The sequence below is a fragment of the Lithobates pipiens genome, unplaced genomic scaffold, assembly GCF_037356315.1.
Source record: "Lithobates pipiens isolate NorthernLeopardFrog02 unplaced genomic scaffold, aLitPip1_a1.2 Scaffold_8, whole genome shotgun sequence".
Taxonomy (NCBI): Eukaryota; Metazoa; Chordata; class Amphibia; order Anura; family Ranidae; genus Lithobates; species Lithobates pipiens.
Window position 1 is genome coordinate 176,669,876 of NW_027507903.1, and position 16,530 is coordinate 176,686,405.

Sequence of the window (16,530 nt, forward strand, 5' to 3'; positions counted from 1 at the left end):
ATCGCTCAATTCTCCAAGTGATTCTAATTTATTATCGCTGTTTTCTAGCTGGTCTAAAAACACTTTTGACATAAAGGGACACTTTTTGGTTGCTATGGACAATCTCCAAATTCCCGGCAGAAAAAACAGTATTTATAATATGAAAGTGCATGCAGGGCACTGGACAGACCACTAGGGACAAAGGGGATGTGTCATTTTTTATACAGTACTGTAATCTGTAAGATTACAGTGTACTGTATATGTACTGTGTTTTAACTTTTTTGAATTTGGTACCGTTCTCCGCCCCATGTGTCGCAATGCTCGCAGGGAAGGAGCCCGGCGGAACTCGGCACTGTGTGAATCAAGCGAGGAGATAGCTCGTACACACAGCAGGGAGACATCACAGGATCCAGGGGACAAGGTAAGTAACTTTCCCTGTATCCTGCGATGCAATCCCGAGTCTGGCTCGGGGTTACCACTAATGGTACTGAAATTCCACCCCAAGCCAGACTTTGGAATACCGCCAGGGAGGTTAACCGGTCCGACTTGTGTTGATCAGACTTTCAAAATGCTTCCTGCACTTTGGTCTGACTTGGGCACGATTTCAGCCCTGTGATTTGAATGGAAGTCAGGATCATCATCTTAAGTGATCCAACTTGTGGCATGTGACTTGTGCTCTTAGGATCTTGAGGGGAACCCCACATAAAAAAAAAAGGCGTGGGGTCCCCCACGCAAAGACCATATCGGACCCTTCAGTCTAGTATGGATTTTGAGGGGAAGCCCCACACCAAATTTTTTTTATTTTTTTTTTAAACATTGTGGGGTCTCCCCCCCAGAATCCATACCAGACCCTTATCCGACCATGCAGTCTGACCGGTCAGGAAAGTGGAGGAGCAAACGCACCCCCCTGCCACACTCCTGGACCGTACCAGGCCACATGCATCCAACATGGGGGAGTCGGTGCTTTGGAGCAGGGCCACGTTGTCCCCATGTTGATGTGGACAAAGACCTTCCCTAGGCGGTGGTTGCGTGGCGCGGAGGGCTTATCCGAACTTGAATGCCCCCTTTTACAAGGGGGGGCCCCAGATCCCACGCCCTACCATGTGAATGAGTATGGGGTACGGCCGCGCAATTATCTTTTAAAGCAACGCAGTGCTTTTTTTTTCTCAAAAAATGGCCTGGTCATTGAGCAGCCAAATCTTCCGGGGCTGAAGTGGTTAAAAAAAATTAAATAAAAGTTTTGCCTTTAGTTATACTTTAATGAAACCTATGGGTCTTACATGATTGCATTTAATCTCTATTGTCACCCAGAACACTATGTATCAGGTTGGGTTAATTTGTCACCAATTTACTCCAGTTGTTTTTTTTTAGCCCTTTAATCCATTGCTCCATTCTGTCATTTGTAGTTTATGCATAATATTACTATTGTGTTTTTCTTTAAAAGGTGGGCAATGTCTGAAGGCTATGGGGCTTGCTTAATAAACCAGCCGGATTTAGTCAGCGATATGGTGAGACAAGTACGAAACCGAGTCGAAAACCCAAACTTTTCAGTGTCAATCAAAATAAGGTAATGTTGTTTAAAGTAGAATTCCAGATGAGAATCTGCTCTAGAGTTCTATGATTACTGTTATTGATTCTTGTAGTATCCACTATTTAGTTTTATAATTGGCTGATTTAGAAACATATCTAATCAAGCTCCTCTCTTAGACCGACAGTGGCTGATTTTACACAGCTGAATGTGGCTGCTTACTGACACTTACCATTGTCAGTCCCAGGTCTCCCCAGCCAGTTGGCTCCATTCTTCCCTACTCAGTCCTGCCTCTAATTCCCCCCTCCTTGTGATATATGCATGTCATATGTTCGCATACCGTTTTCTGTCCCAGTACTCCCCAGCCAGCCAGTTCTTCCCAACTCATTCCCACCTTTTTGTGACTTATGCACATCATGTACCTTCTCATGATGCTTTCACACGCCCGCTGCCAGCTCTGCATGGCAATGCAGGGGGATTGAGGTCATGTGTCCGGTAGTAATGCAGCCAAAAAAAGGTTAAAGTGACACGTTTTGGTGACCAGTGACACCCATACAGTGATCAGTGCTAAAAAAAAGAAAATGCACTGATCCCTGTATAAATGATACTGGCAGGGACGGGGTTAACTACAGGGGCGATCAGGGGGTTAAATGTGTTCCCTAGGAGGTGCTTTCTATCTTTGGGGGAGTGGATTCACTGGAGAAAAAGAGATCGTGATTGGGCCTTGCTGAAACATGATCTCTCTCATCTTCTCCCTGACAGAGCAGCAATGTGTTTGTCTACATCAGCACACCGCTGCTCTGTCTCTCCTGTGAAAGGTCGGCGGGTCACGGCTGCTGGACCCGCTGTTTGGCTCTCACTGTGTTCAATCACAGCAGGAGCGGCACACAAGTACCCCCTAAACCGCATGGATGAAATCACGTACCTGCTGCAGTAAATGTACGTGGGGCGGTCCGGAAGCAGTTAATGCTTACTTTTTAGAGAAGTCACTGATTTACTGCACATCAGAATGAGGCCCTGCACACATAGAAAATTAAGTGGAGTCGATGATTTCCTGCACAGAGGAAATTGAGTACAAGAACAAAGCCCTCGTGCAGCATGCACAGCTAATTCACCAATATCGGTGCCTCGTAAAATGTGCGCTACTGTATGCCTAGTTCACTCCCCAGTATTCATTCACAAGTAAAATGTGCACTTCTGCACAGCCGAATCACTCCTCAGTACCCAATCCAACAGTCAACTCATTCTGCTGTATTGATGTCACTGCTGAGCATTGCCAGAGTATAGATTAGCTAGTTCTATTTTTACAGGCATTTTAGGGGGCAGAATTTAGGCTATTGAAAAAGACTTAACATTTATGTCAGCAAAGCTATACTTACCTGTTAACTGACTTATTGCATAATCTAACTAGACTTACTTGAAGAGTGACATTTTAATATTCAGATAACCACACACATCACAGTCTAGGTGTACAATGTCTGTGCAGTTTCCTTTAGATTCAGCCACTATGAAGTATAACTGTCTGCCTTACAATTATGCAATTTGATAAAACACGTGTAGACAGCTTAAAAATGTGCCGAGATGCAGCAAAAAATCTCGTCCATAATTTATAAGTGCTTTGGATCTTAGATAAATACAATTGTATAGCTATCTAAATCTAAATGCAGTAGATTGTAGTTAGGTTGTAACAGTTATGTAATAGTCATTTATCTTTTACTTCATTTCGCCTTTGATTTGGGACTCCTTAAAGTGGTGTTGCACATAAAAAAAAAAAAAAAAAGAATTCACCAAAATTCCTAAAAAAATAAATAAAATAAAAAATATTTGGAAATTATAATTTTTTTAACTCACCTCTAAATGCCTGTTGCTAGGGGGTCCCTCGTAGTCTGCCTCCTTCAGTGCCTGGGCTCTCAACGTCACTTCCCCTTGGCGCAGGAAGGGCTCAGCTCTGCCCCGTCCCTCCTGTCAGTCATCTGGGGCACGTGACTGTTCAGCACGATACTAGTCATTATTCACATTGTTAAATGTGTCATTAGTAAAATATTTATTCTGATTCCTCTGTATGGATTACTGCATGGTGCCTATTTCACGAAACCCACTATTTCACTTCCCTAACTATTGTGATGAATATATTGTATCCTGATAAACTGTCTGCACTATGTGATGTTAGTATTCCATTTAAAGTCTTTCTAATTTCACTTGCCTTTTATTTTTTTCCATAAATACATGCCGATCCAGCTACGCAGCAAAAGTGACACATACAGCTGTTGCGACAAATTTTGAGACTGCCAGAGGTGCTTGGGCTTGTCGCAACAGCTCTTTTTATTTTTTATTTTTTGCTTTTTTCAGAATTAAAATAAGAATATAAATAAGGAATGTGAAAAAAATATATAATAAATTATAGCACACGCTATCAATTAATGCGTACAAACAACTTAAGCCAGCCATGCATGGATCAAAATTTGGCTGGTTCAGCGGGGACCAGTGAATTTTGATCCATATATGGGCACCCTGGATAGACACAAGTTGATCTATCGATTGACTTGTGTACAATCAGCCTGTTGGGTTTTCCCAAATGATTAGTGCTGCCGGCTACAGCTGGCAACACAAATTGTTGCGTTCTGACAAATAGCGCTGAGGGAGGAATGGTGGAAGGAAAGAACATTGTATAATCCTTGGCCTGCCTTACAGTAAGCAAAATACAAGGTTTTTCTTGACAGCGGTTCTTCATTAAATAATACCCAACCCCTCAGAACCACATGCCAAAATCAGATTTTACAATATGTTAGGACCTTTTACAAGATCACTTTTCTCCTCAGTCATCTTTTGGGACAGTGGATAGGAGAATGCAGCTCTACCCATCCTAACCAAAAACGCCACCAGACAAATCTTTAAAAGGAGGATCCTCCCCAATGTACACCAGGTCTATGGACAGGAGTGTTCCATAGACCTTTCTTTCAAGGTAATCCTCAAGCCCGCAGGCATCCCTCTTATGGCCAAGGCATGTACTGGAGCGATTTCTCTCTAGTGATCAGAGATAGTCTGGATTGCCCGGTGACTTGCTGGCCATTAGGGAGGTGTGTAGCTCTCTCCTCTCCATATTGTTCAGTGATCCCAGTCCCTTTTCCAAATTGCACTACTACCAGAAGGGGTGGAGCATTATGGCCATGAACCCCCCCCCCCCCCCCCCCCCCTGTGCAACACAGAGATACTGGTTGGTTTTCAGCTGAGGCTTATATCTCAGCAACTCAAGGACTCTGGACCAGACATTTTTTAAGGGTCATTTGGCTCTGCTATGCTGTTTTGCAATAATGGATTCTGGTAGTTCAGTGGCATCCATAACAACATCAGGTGCTTGTGGCATTCAAGTAAGCAGGGGCTTTTCTATGCAGTTTTCTTACTTGTGTGTTTTTTTTTTGGGGGGGGGGGGGGTTTGTTCAATGAGGGAACAAAGTTGTTCCCACACCGTCTGTCCTAGGCCTGATTAGAGTTTGACACAAGAACTATTGCCAACACAACTTGGTGTTCTTTGATGGCATGATTGCTTTGTTTCTGGCACAAGAGCCTTTGCCTTAAAGTGGTTGTAGATATCTCCTTACTTGCTTAGTATTGTTGTAATCCTTTTTGTTCTTTAGAAAAACGTCACTGAGCATGCCCAGATCTCCCCTGATTTACGTCAGACACTCTATGTCTTATTTATCTATTATCAGGACTTACTAGGACACAACACTGAACTCCCAGGAGGCTGCTAATCACCCAGAGCTTCCCTCTACACACCATGTGACCATGTGACATACAGTGTAAACCAGGGAATAGGACAGTAGTACTTCGGTCTTATCAGCTGAAGCTGATAGGACTCATACAGGCAAACATTAGGTAATCAGCACAAGTAAATACTATGAAATAAAACAAGTCAGCTATGAACAGGGAAGCAGGGTTGCCATAGAAACGTTGGATTGAGAAGGAGGCTTGGTTAACAGTACAGGAAGTGCTCAATGTAAGGGTGGAAATACACTCCACTGTGGACTCAGAAACAAATACTTAAGATGGTGCTGCCTAACCCCTGGAAACAAGTTTTTTAAAGTTTCTTTAAACAGTAAGTAATATGCGATTTGGGCTGGATTACAGTGGCTATACTTTGATAATTACTTATAGTTTCATAGTTAGTAAGGTTGAATAAAGACACCAGTCCATCCAGTTCAACCTGAGTGAGTGCCTACCCCTATCCCTGTACAAGTTATGTTATGTTATTATAATGGACTAAATGAAAAGAAGCATCAGAGTGGGAGAGTTTACTTCCTCTTTAATGGGACATGCATATCTTGACGCAGTGGGTTGAACCCTGTTTTTTGTTCTAGTTAAAGGCCACTAAAAAAAAAAAAAGTGAAACCCTCTCAAATGGTGAAAAGAATAAAGCTGGAAGGTTCTTGAAAACAGAAATTGCAGCATCAGTTTTGCATAGACGTTAAGGGAAAACCTCTGTGTCATGGTAAAATCTGTATACCAGTGTAAAGAATCATTTTATACAGCCTTCCAATTAGAGGTGTGCTGATAAAAAGGCTGATTATATGTTCAGCGAGACTTGCAAAAGACCTCTGTAATAGAAGTCAATGTAAGTTGCCTGAAGTTTTCAGTGAAGCTACTTTTCTCCTCTGTGGGCAATCTGCCAAGAAAAGATCAAAGCGATACAATGTTTCTTCTTCAATGGACTGAACTCCCTGTGTAGAGTTCTCAGTTTAACCATTTAAAAACTAAATCTTTTCTGACACTTGTTGCTTACAAGTAAAAATCCTGTATTTTCTGCTAGAAAATCACTTAGAACCCCCAAAAATTATATATATTTTTTTAGCAGAGACCCTAGGGAATAAAATAGCGGTTGTTGCAATTTATGTTATGCGGTATTTGCGCAGAGGTCTTTCAAACGCAATTTTTTAGGGAAAAATACACCGATTAAAAAAAAAAAACGGTAAAGTTAGCCCTTTTTTTTTCATCCAGAAGTTTTGATTACCAGTTTTTGTGTATTTAATATATAGTTTTTTTTTTTTTTTTTTTAATGTAAATTATACATACAAGTGAACTGATTGGAGGTTTGTTTTGTTTAATAAATGTTTAAATGTAAGAAATTTTCTGTATCACTTATTACTTAAGGCTGCTTTCACACTGGAGTGGGCAGGCGTTGATGGTAAAATGCTGCTAGTTTTAGCGGTGCTTTACCGTCATTTTAGCGGTGCTATTCGGCTGCTAGCGGGGCACTTATAACCTAGCTAGTGGCCGAGGAAGGGGTTAAATGCGCTTGTGAAGCACTGCTACCAAATCGCATTGCATGCGCTTCAGCAGTGGTGCCCAGTCATTTCAATGGGCAGGAGTGGTGGAGGAGGGGTATACACCGCTCCAAAGATGCCGCTTGCAGGATTTTTTTTTAACGTCCTGCCAGGGCATCTCCTCATTGTGAAAGCACTCAGGCTTTCACACAGACTGCAGGGGAGACGTTTTGAAGGCAATTTACAGGCACTATTTTTAGCCCAAAAGTGCCTGAAAAACGCCCCAGTGTGAAAGGCGTCTGACTTAGATTTTATGAGATGAAAATCGGCCTAACATATCGGGCCAAAAAAATCGGCATCATATATCGGCCAACGGCCACCGCGATTTCTAAATATCGGCATCGGCCAGAGAAAAACCCATATCGGTCGACCTCTACTTCCAATCTTCAGAACCAAATTTAAGAACTAAAAAAAAAAGCATTTGATATTAAAAACCTAGCAGCTACAATACCATAATGCATAGCATTTTAAACATCACAAAACAATAGTGCTGTACTAAGATAAATTAAAATGTATGTGCAATACAATGGTGCAATGCAAATATATCAAACTATTGTGTGTCATCACGAATGAAAAAAAAAAAAATCTATGAAATCAAAAAGTGAAGCCATAAACCAAAGGTTGCAGGAAAGAAAATCGTTTTATTCCCCCATCAACACAATCAGGCTTCATGTACACTGCTGCTGGTAAACAGACATTTAGGGGTAGTTGGACGATTCTTTTTTTTCAGCTGCCCCTGAACTCTCCTCTGTTATATTAACAGTACATGTACACAGGGTTGTTTATAATCGTTTATAGGCAGTTGAGTTTAGAAGCATTTTTTGGAAAGCAAAAAAAGTGTTTAGGACGGATGTTCAGAGGCAATTGAAACGCCAAATGCTTGTAACAGCTTGTAAACGCGGTAAGGCTTATTAAGTACATGGGACGTTTTTACAACCTCTCCTGAATGATTTAACTTCACAGATACAGTGGTACAAAAAAGTATTTAGTCAGCCACCAATTGTGCAAGTTCTCATACTTAAAAAGATGAGAGAGGCCTGTAATTGTCATCATAGGTATACCTCAACTATGAGAGACAAAATGTGGAAACAAATCCAGACAATCACATTGTATGATTTGGAATGCATTTATTTGCAAATTATTGTGGAAAATAAGTATTTTGTTAATATCAAAAGTTCATCTCAATACTTTGTTATATATCCTTTGTTGGCAATGACAGAGGTCAAACATTTTCTGTAAGTTTTCACAAGGTCACACACCGTTGCTGGTATGTTGGCCCATTCCTCCATGCAGATCTCCTCTAGAGCAGTGATGTTTTGTGGCTGTCGCTGGGCAACACGGACTTTCAACTCCCTCCAAAGGTTTTCTATGGGGTTGAGATCTGGAGACTGGCTAGGCCACTCCAGGACCTTGAAATGCTTCTTACAAAGCCACTCCTCCATTGGCCGGGCAGTGTGTTTGGGACCATTGTCATGCTGAAAGACCCAGCCACATTTCATCTTCAATGCCCTTGCAGATGGGTGGAGGTTTGCATTCAAAATCTCAGGATACATGGCTTCATTCATTCTTTCATGTACACGGATAAGTCGCCCTGTTCCCTTTGCAGAGAAACAGCCCCAAAGCATGATGTTGCCACCCCCATGCTTTACAGCAGGTAAGGTGTTCTTTGGTTGCAACTCAGCATTCTCTCTCCTCCAAACACGACATGTTGGGTTTCTACCAAACAGTTCTACTTTAGTTTCATCTGACCATATGACATTCTCCCAATCCTCTTCTGGATCATCCAAATGCTCTCTAGCAAACCTCAGACGGGCCCAGATATGTACTAGCTTAAGCAGGGGGACACATCTGGCACTGCAGGATCTGAGTCCCTGGCGGCATAGTGTGTTACTGATGGTAGCCTTTTTTACGTTGGTCCCAGCTCTCTGCAGGTCATTCACTAGGTCCCCCCGTGTCATTCGAGGGAGATTATCAGTGGTCCTGTATGTCTTCTATTTTCTAATTATTGCTCCCACAGTTGATTTCTTCACACCAAGCTGCTTGCTTATTGCAGATTCAGTCTTCCCAGCCTGGTGCAGGTCTACAATTTTGTTTCTGGTGTTCTTCGGGCTGCTCTTTGGTCTTCGCCATAGTGAAGCTTGGAGTGTGACTGTTTGAGGTTGTGGACAGGTGTCTTTTATACTGATAAAAATTTCAAACAGGTGCCATTATTACAGGTAATGAGTGGAGAACAGTGGAGCCTCCTAACCGCTTCCCGACCGGCGCACGCCGATGTACATCGGCAGAATGGCACGGACAGGCAAATGGGCGTACAGGTACATCCCTTTAAACGTGCCATCGTGTGCTCGCTGCCGGTGTCCCAGTCGGGACCTCTGTGAGTCCGATCACGGGTACCACGGACTTGATCGCAGTGGGGATACCCGCGATCGTCTCACGGGGAGGAAGAACGGGGAGATGCTAAAGTATACAAGCATCTCTCTGTTCTGCCTAGCAACAGTGACACTGATCTCTGCTCCCTGTGATTGGAGCAGAGTTCAGTGATGTGTAAAACACAGCCACGCCCCCCCCACAGTTAGCAACATGCCCCTAGGACACACTTAACCCTTACACTGCCACCTAGTGGTTAACCCCTTCACTGCCATTGTCATTTACATAGGAATCGGTGCATTTGTATAGCACTGATTGCTGTATAAATGACAATGGTGTCAAAAATGTCCGCCGTGTCCGCCATAATGTCAGTCACAATAAAAATCGCTGATCGCCACCATTACTAGTAAAAAAAATTTTTTTTTATAAAAATGCCATAAAACTATCCCCTATTTTGTAAACGCTATAACTTTTGCGCAAACCAATCAATATCTTAAATATGTAGAAGAATACGTATGGGCCTAAACTGAGGAAAAAAAAGTTTTTTTATACATTTTTGGGGCATATTTATTATAGCAAAAAGTAAAAAATAATGCGTTTTTTTTTTTTTTTTGTTTATAGTATAAAAAAATAAAAACCACAGGGGTGATCAAATACCACGAAAAGAAAGCTCTATTTGTAGGGAATAAAAGGACGTCAATTTTGTTTGGGAGCCACATCGCACGAACACGCAATTGTTAGTTAAAGTGACGCAGTGCCGAATTGTACAAAGTGGTCTGGTCTTTGGCCAGCAAAATGGTCTGGGGCTTATGTGGTTAAAGTAGAAGTTGCAGGTCTGTGAGAGCCAGAAATCTTGCTGGTTTGTAGGTGACCAAATAATTTTCCACCGTAATTTGCAAATTCTTTCAAAAATTGTCTCTCATAGTTGAGGTATACCTATGATGACAATTACAGGCCTCTCTCATCTTTTTAAGTATGAGAACTTGCACAATTGGTGGCTGACTAAATACCTTTTTGCCCCACTGTAGTAACCCACGTTTAAAATGTCAATTTTGCCGCGTTTAGAAGCATTTGAATAAAAATGTTATTTTTTTTTTTTTTCAAAATGGGCAGAAATGAACAACGCCTGAAAACGAAACGTGGCTAAAAGCGAGTTACCGCGTTTAGACGTCTCTGCTGGAAGAACACACAGTTATTTTTGCTAGCCACTGACTAGCAATATCACATGAGAAATCTGATATGCTGGTTGTACCCAAGTCAATTCATCGATCAACTTGGGTACAGGCAGCCTGCTCAGACATGGTTTGAGTCTGTCAGTCTTTGCTGAACTGGCCAAGATTTGAACCATCTATGACCAGCTTAAAAACGCTTTCACTAATTTAATTTAGAGCTCTTTCATTTGGCCTTTCACCAGTTCTTGGATTTTTCACAAAGGTCATGATGGAAGCCCTAACACCCCTTCAATGTATCTAAGTGACCTGTTGTTCTTTGCAAAGTTGGAAGAACATCTCAAAATAACTCAGTCCCATTTAATAGGTTTGGGGTGGCTGCTAAATCTGGAGTCAAACCTAAGTAAGAGCCTTGTTTTTAGGCTTTGTGATCGGCTCAAGACAACAAATGATTTCTTTCTCATAATCTCCACAGATCCTTTCATACAATGCTACAACAGTAATATACATCTCCAAAAAGGAGATATCAAGTGTGGAGCAAAATTCTTCTAGTGCTAGCAGACACTATTTGGAGGAGATAGAGATTAACCTGACCTCCTTTTCCGCTGTCTACCCAAAGGGCAGCCAACTAGCCATTTACCTCATTTGTCACCAGATCCATGAATCTAAATGATCCTTGAACGAAAGAGCTTTTTTTATGCCAGTAGTGAGAGAGCCTGCAGGTGGGTGCAGATAAAGAGAATATAGAGGTTTAAGGGTTTATTCTCACTGGGTACTTGGATTACATTGTTGGCACATCCCTGGAATTACTGTGTTGTCTTTTTTTCCTATTTCAGCTTTCTCTGCTATTAGAAACACTTCTGCTAGAAACTCTTAAAGCCCCATTTTGACCGAAGAGGCCATTTATTTTTATTTTTTTAAGCATTACTGTGTCTTTTAATACAGTCAACTTGGATGTTGCCGGGAAAGACCTTCTGTCTTTTTCTGTTGGTTTTACATGTAAGCATGTAACATTCCCCATGGTTCGTACAACCTGAAACTACTGTACTCATTGTGATCTGTCACCCAACTGTATCCTCTTTTTTTATTGTAAAACACTTTCAATAAAAACATTTAAAAAAAAAAAAGAGCTTGACCATCAGTACCCTACTGGTTCAAGTGGCAGCTTTTTTTTTTTTGCAGCAAGGTCTTGCAAGCTGCTTCTACCACCCACAACCCCTACCACCCAAACTGGTATGTTCTGTAGTATTCTCTTATGTGCTGATTTGAAAGACTACCGGAAAAATATACCTAATGGTAACTCTGTTTCCGGGAGTCTTTCAGGATTGCAGCAAATACCTGCCCATTTTTCCTCCTTTTAAAGGTTTGTGTGTTGGTGTTTCGGTGAGTAGAGTCACATTCACTCGTGTGCCATCCTGAAAGATCCCTAGTAACAGTTACCTGAAAGTCTAACTTACATTTTTTTCCTTAATTATAATATTAAACTTACATTTTTTTAGATTAGACTTTCAGAGTGTAATGTGTGTGTGTGGTCTGCTTTTACTATGTGACCAGTATAAACCATGTATCTGTTATTTTTCAGATTGAATGATAGAAAAAAAGATTTTCCAATGTGTTCTATGTCTTGTCTATGTCACTGATCAGGGATGGGCCACTTTGACTTATAAAATAAATGTACAAGCTTATCATCTTGCATGTGCTCCAAAAGATTGTAGACTGTCATGGGAAGAAAGAACGCTGTTGACATAGTTCAAGGGTTGCTAGATCTCATGCTACCAGCAACCACAGCAAGAGATCTACTGGTTTTGGATACCCGTGGAAAAAAGCCAGCATCAGGCACTGAACTCATAAATACCATAATTATAATACTCAAATCGGCACATGGTTATTGCATGTTGTTAGAATATGTGTTCATATAAACTATATAGATAATGAATCTTGTTTCTCTAATATGAGATGTTACTGTTCGAATAACTTGTTTTGTCACTTCAGAGTTGGACTGATATATTTATACTGTGGTCTGTAACTCAGGTACCCAAGGTTTAAAAATCTGAACATTAAGACTTAAGCCTCATACACATGGAACGAATGTCGGGAGACATTGGCCGGTTAAAAAAAAAAAGCAGCTAATATTTGGCCCGTGTGTATGGCACTCTGTCGGACAGAAGTCGGCCGGCTTCTTTTGGACGAGCAAGCTGAAAAAGCTGCAGCTGAACAACTCCCGATCAACGCTCTCAGCCAATGGCAGAGAATGCTAATAGGAGTGTTCCGGCGAGGTGGCCATCCCCCGTCAGAACACAATAGCTCAGCAAAGGTGAGCGATATACTGACTTTGGATAGTTAGCTGGGTTGAAAAAGCGGGCTAGGCGCCTCACAGGGACACATATGACCAGGCACCTGACGCCTGGGTTGCATAGTCACCATCGCCAACAGTCACTCAGTTTAGGTGGGAGGGGGATCTGTCTGGGGAGTGTGACCCGCAATCCCTGCTGAATGGGTAAGTATATGCTCCACCGGCCCAGTCTGGGCACGGTTTGGAGCAGTTGGGTACTCCCTGGGGTAGCCGGTTCTGGGCAATTTCCTCCTCTCCCTCCCCCTGCCCCCCTGTTGCTTGGCAGCTGTCACAGTCGGTTGCTGGGTGCCACTGGGTGGACGTTTTGGCCCCTTCCTGACCTTTTGTAGGGTCCCTTCCTAGCGGTTTCTGCAGTTAGGAAGTGCTGTGTCCGTCAATGAACTCAGAGAAAGGGATATTGTGGTGAGTAGAAAAAAATCCAGTTTTTGCTAATACCTGTTTTTTATGTGCTACGCCATGAAGTTATTGTCAAGATTCAGTTAACAAACGGGCTAATATGCCACCATTATTGCTACTTGTAGAAAATTACTGATGACTAGGGATGAGCTCAGGCGTGTTCGCATGGACCACGTGCTGAGCCCGCCAGGAAGTCGGCGCTGCACTAATCACAGGCAGTGAGACATTTCCCGATCTCTGCAGCCGCACATCGGGGGAATGTCTCACTGCCTGTGATTAGCGCTGCGGCTACTTCCTGGTGGGCTCAGCACGTGGTCCATGCGAACACACCTGAGCTCATCCCTACTGATGACTAAAGTGATGGAAAAAGCTGATTTTCGTAATGGTAATATGTATGATTTGTTTTAGGATTCATTCGGACATAACTAAAACAGTAGACCTTTGTCAAAAGGCAGAAGCTGCGGGTGTGTCTTGGATTTCAGTACATGGGAGATTTCCTGAAGAAAGACATCAGCCTGTGCATTATGATGCGATAAAAGTTATTAAGGACAGCTTATCTATTCCTGTTGTGGCCAATGGTGATATTAAAAGTTTAAAAGAAGCAGAGAATATACATCATATTACAGGAGCTGATGGTAAGATTGCAATTCTACTGAAAAGAGCATATATACCAATGAACAAAATGTAATTAACTACAGTAACAAATTTCTGCCTGGGTTTGTGTACTGTATGCCATGATTGGTAGTAGAATTGCACGATTCTGGCTAAAATGAGAATCACGATTTTTTTGCTTAGAATAAAGATCACGATTCTCGCAGCATAACATCATCTTTCACATTATACAAAAAAATTGGGACAACTCCTACTGTTTCGTTTTTTTTTAAATTAATTAAAGTGTATTTTTTCCAAAAATATTGTGTTTGAAAGACTGCTGCACAAATACAGTGTGGCATAAAATATTTCAACAATTGCCATTTTATTCTCTAGGGTCTCTGCTAAGAAAAAAAAAATAAATAAAAAAAAATATATATATATCATGTTTGGGGGTTCTAAGTAATCTTCCAGCTAAAAGTACTGATTTTAACTTGTCAGCAACAAGTGTCAGAAAAAGGATCTTTAAAGCGGCGTTCCACCCAGAAATTGAACTTCCTTGGATCAGATTCCCCCCCCCCCCCCACGTTGCCAGATTTGGCATCTTTTAGGGGGAAAGGGGAGCGGATACCTCTGAAATCCAGGAATCCGCTCCCACTTCTGGGGAGAGATTGCCACGATGTCCGGCCCGCCTCCTCCCCCTGCTGCCTTTTGGGTGACACACAGGTCCCAGAAGACAGCAGGGACCATTAAGAAAGCGCAACGCGACTCACACATGCGCAGTAGGAAACAGGCTGTGAAGCCATAAGGCTTCACTTCCTGTTTCCCTTAGTAAGAATGGCAGCATCTGGAGCTGAGGGAAGGGTTGGCTTCGGGTGCTGACATCGTGGGCTCCCTAAACAGGTATGTGTCCATATATAAAAAGTCAGCAGCTGCAGTATTTGTAGCTGCTGGCTTTTAATTTTTTTTTTTTTTTTTTTTACCCAGGTGGAACTCTGATTTAAGTGGTTAAACTGACCTCCTCTACAGACCGAAGTTCATTCCTTTGATCATAAAGAATGAAATGTTACAATGTTTCTCTTTCGTGATTCTTATTTTATCCAGAAGCGTGCAGCTCTAATGATGTCTAACATTTTGCTTGCTTAATAACTTTGAGAATTCATAATACTTTATAGTAGAGTGCCTTCCCGTTTATAATCAGAGGTCATTTTACAAACCTCATGATTGTCATTTCTCTACAAGTTACAGTCAAGAAGGCAGTATTCTGTGGTAACAAAAATTACATATTAATCCAGCAGTTCAGCTTTTACATATTCAGTTGCTATTTGTAGATTAGTGTATTAGAAGTGGAGTATGAATAAGCTAGGAAGATTCTGACTTATCTTTCATATAACCTTGAAAGACATACATCATCAGGAAATTGCATTAGTAGAATAATTACCAATCTTTATCATTACTCAAAGTAATAAATATTTACTGCTTCTACCACTCCCTATATATTCAACCTCACTGCCATTGAGCGTTAATTTACATGAAAAAATACTTTAACTTGTGTCTTAATCTGGTTTCAATTATTTTTCTTAATTTTGGGAAATTTGACAGCTGCGTAGCCTATGCAGGGGTAAACGTTTAATGCATACAACACAACATAGAAAACAGCATCAGGCACCCTAATGGCAAGAAAGTCTTTGGGGGAGATTTACTAAAACTGATGCACACAGAATCTGGTGCAACTGTGCATAGTAACGATTCGGCTGCTAACTTCAGGTTGTTCACTTAAGCTTCGTCAATTAAAACCTGGTAGCTGATTGATTTCTATGAACATCTGCACGATTCGGTGTGCACCATTTTTTGTAAATCTCCCCCTTATGGGTTGATTTACTAAAACTGGAGAGTGCAAACTTTGGTGCAGCTCTGCATAGAAACCAATTAATCTTTTTTTTTTTAATCAAACAGGTACTCTATTCAAGATGGCAAAGTCAGATACAATCCACTATCAATCAGAATAGCATAACAGATAAAAAAGGAACACATGTTCCACAATATTATATCACCATACAGTAGTGTAAAGAGAAGGCAAACCTGTCAAGTAGTACATCATCAATGAGATCAGTAGTATTAAAAATACATCCTCATTCAAGCCTATACTGGGCAAAACGGTCAAGTCAGACCTAGGTAGCCACTAACTAGATAAGATCAAAACCTTGTGTGCATTATGTTGGGCGCCCAGGGCACTGCAGTGACCGCATTTGAACAAGCTCATGCGGACTAAGACTAGGGGTGTCTAGCCATGGTGCACAAAGCCTTTCAAATTTTCCTGGACATCCCCTATGCTGGTAGACATAGTTTTCAAATATAAAGGTATTTCCCATATGCGTCACCCACAGCTGGTGTGGGGGGGGGGGGGGGGGGGCTCGTGAGACTTCCAAAGTACAAGAAGCATTTTCTTGGCCTGGAAAATAGTTAGATTAAACACAACGCATGTATGTTCCTCCAAGATTATATCGCTTAAGATGTCTAATAAACAGTATTTAGGCTCAAGGGGTACCTGTGTTTGGAATACCTTATTAATGGTACCCAGGACAGTCCAGCAGCGATAGAGATGGATAAAGTCACTCCTGTCACGTTTGCACCTGTAGCATATAGGGTCTGCAAGGACGCCCATTCTGTGGAGCCTAACGAGCATAAGGTTATCTCAGTTCTATATATAACTGGGATAAGTTTTGTGAAGAAATTGGTCCCTTGAGAGTTGACCAAGGTCCTCCTCCCACCTGCACGACGAGCCTTGGAGGGAGTAGCCATTCAAATAATTGCTTAGTAGCATAC

At 41.7% G+C, this 16,530-nt stretch overlaps 1 protein-coding gene across 1 annotated transcript in view; it reads left to right on the forward strand.

The window, feature by feature from the left end:
* DUS4L (dihydrouridine synthase 4 like) overlaps positions 1-16,530 on the forward strand; it is a 37,816-nt gene that overhangs the window by 15,411 nt on the left and 5,875 nt on the right. The window contains exons 5-6 of the mRNA XM_077472437.1: positions 1,424-1,546; positions 13,522-13,748. Of these exons, the coding sequence (XP_077328563.1) occupies positions 1,424-1,546; positions 13,522-13,748 (350 nt within the window). The remainder of the gene's footprint in view (positions 1-1,423; positions 1,547-13,521; positions 13,749-16,530) is intronic.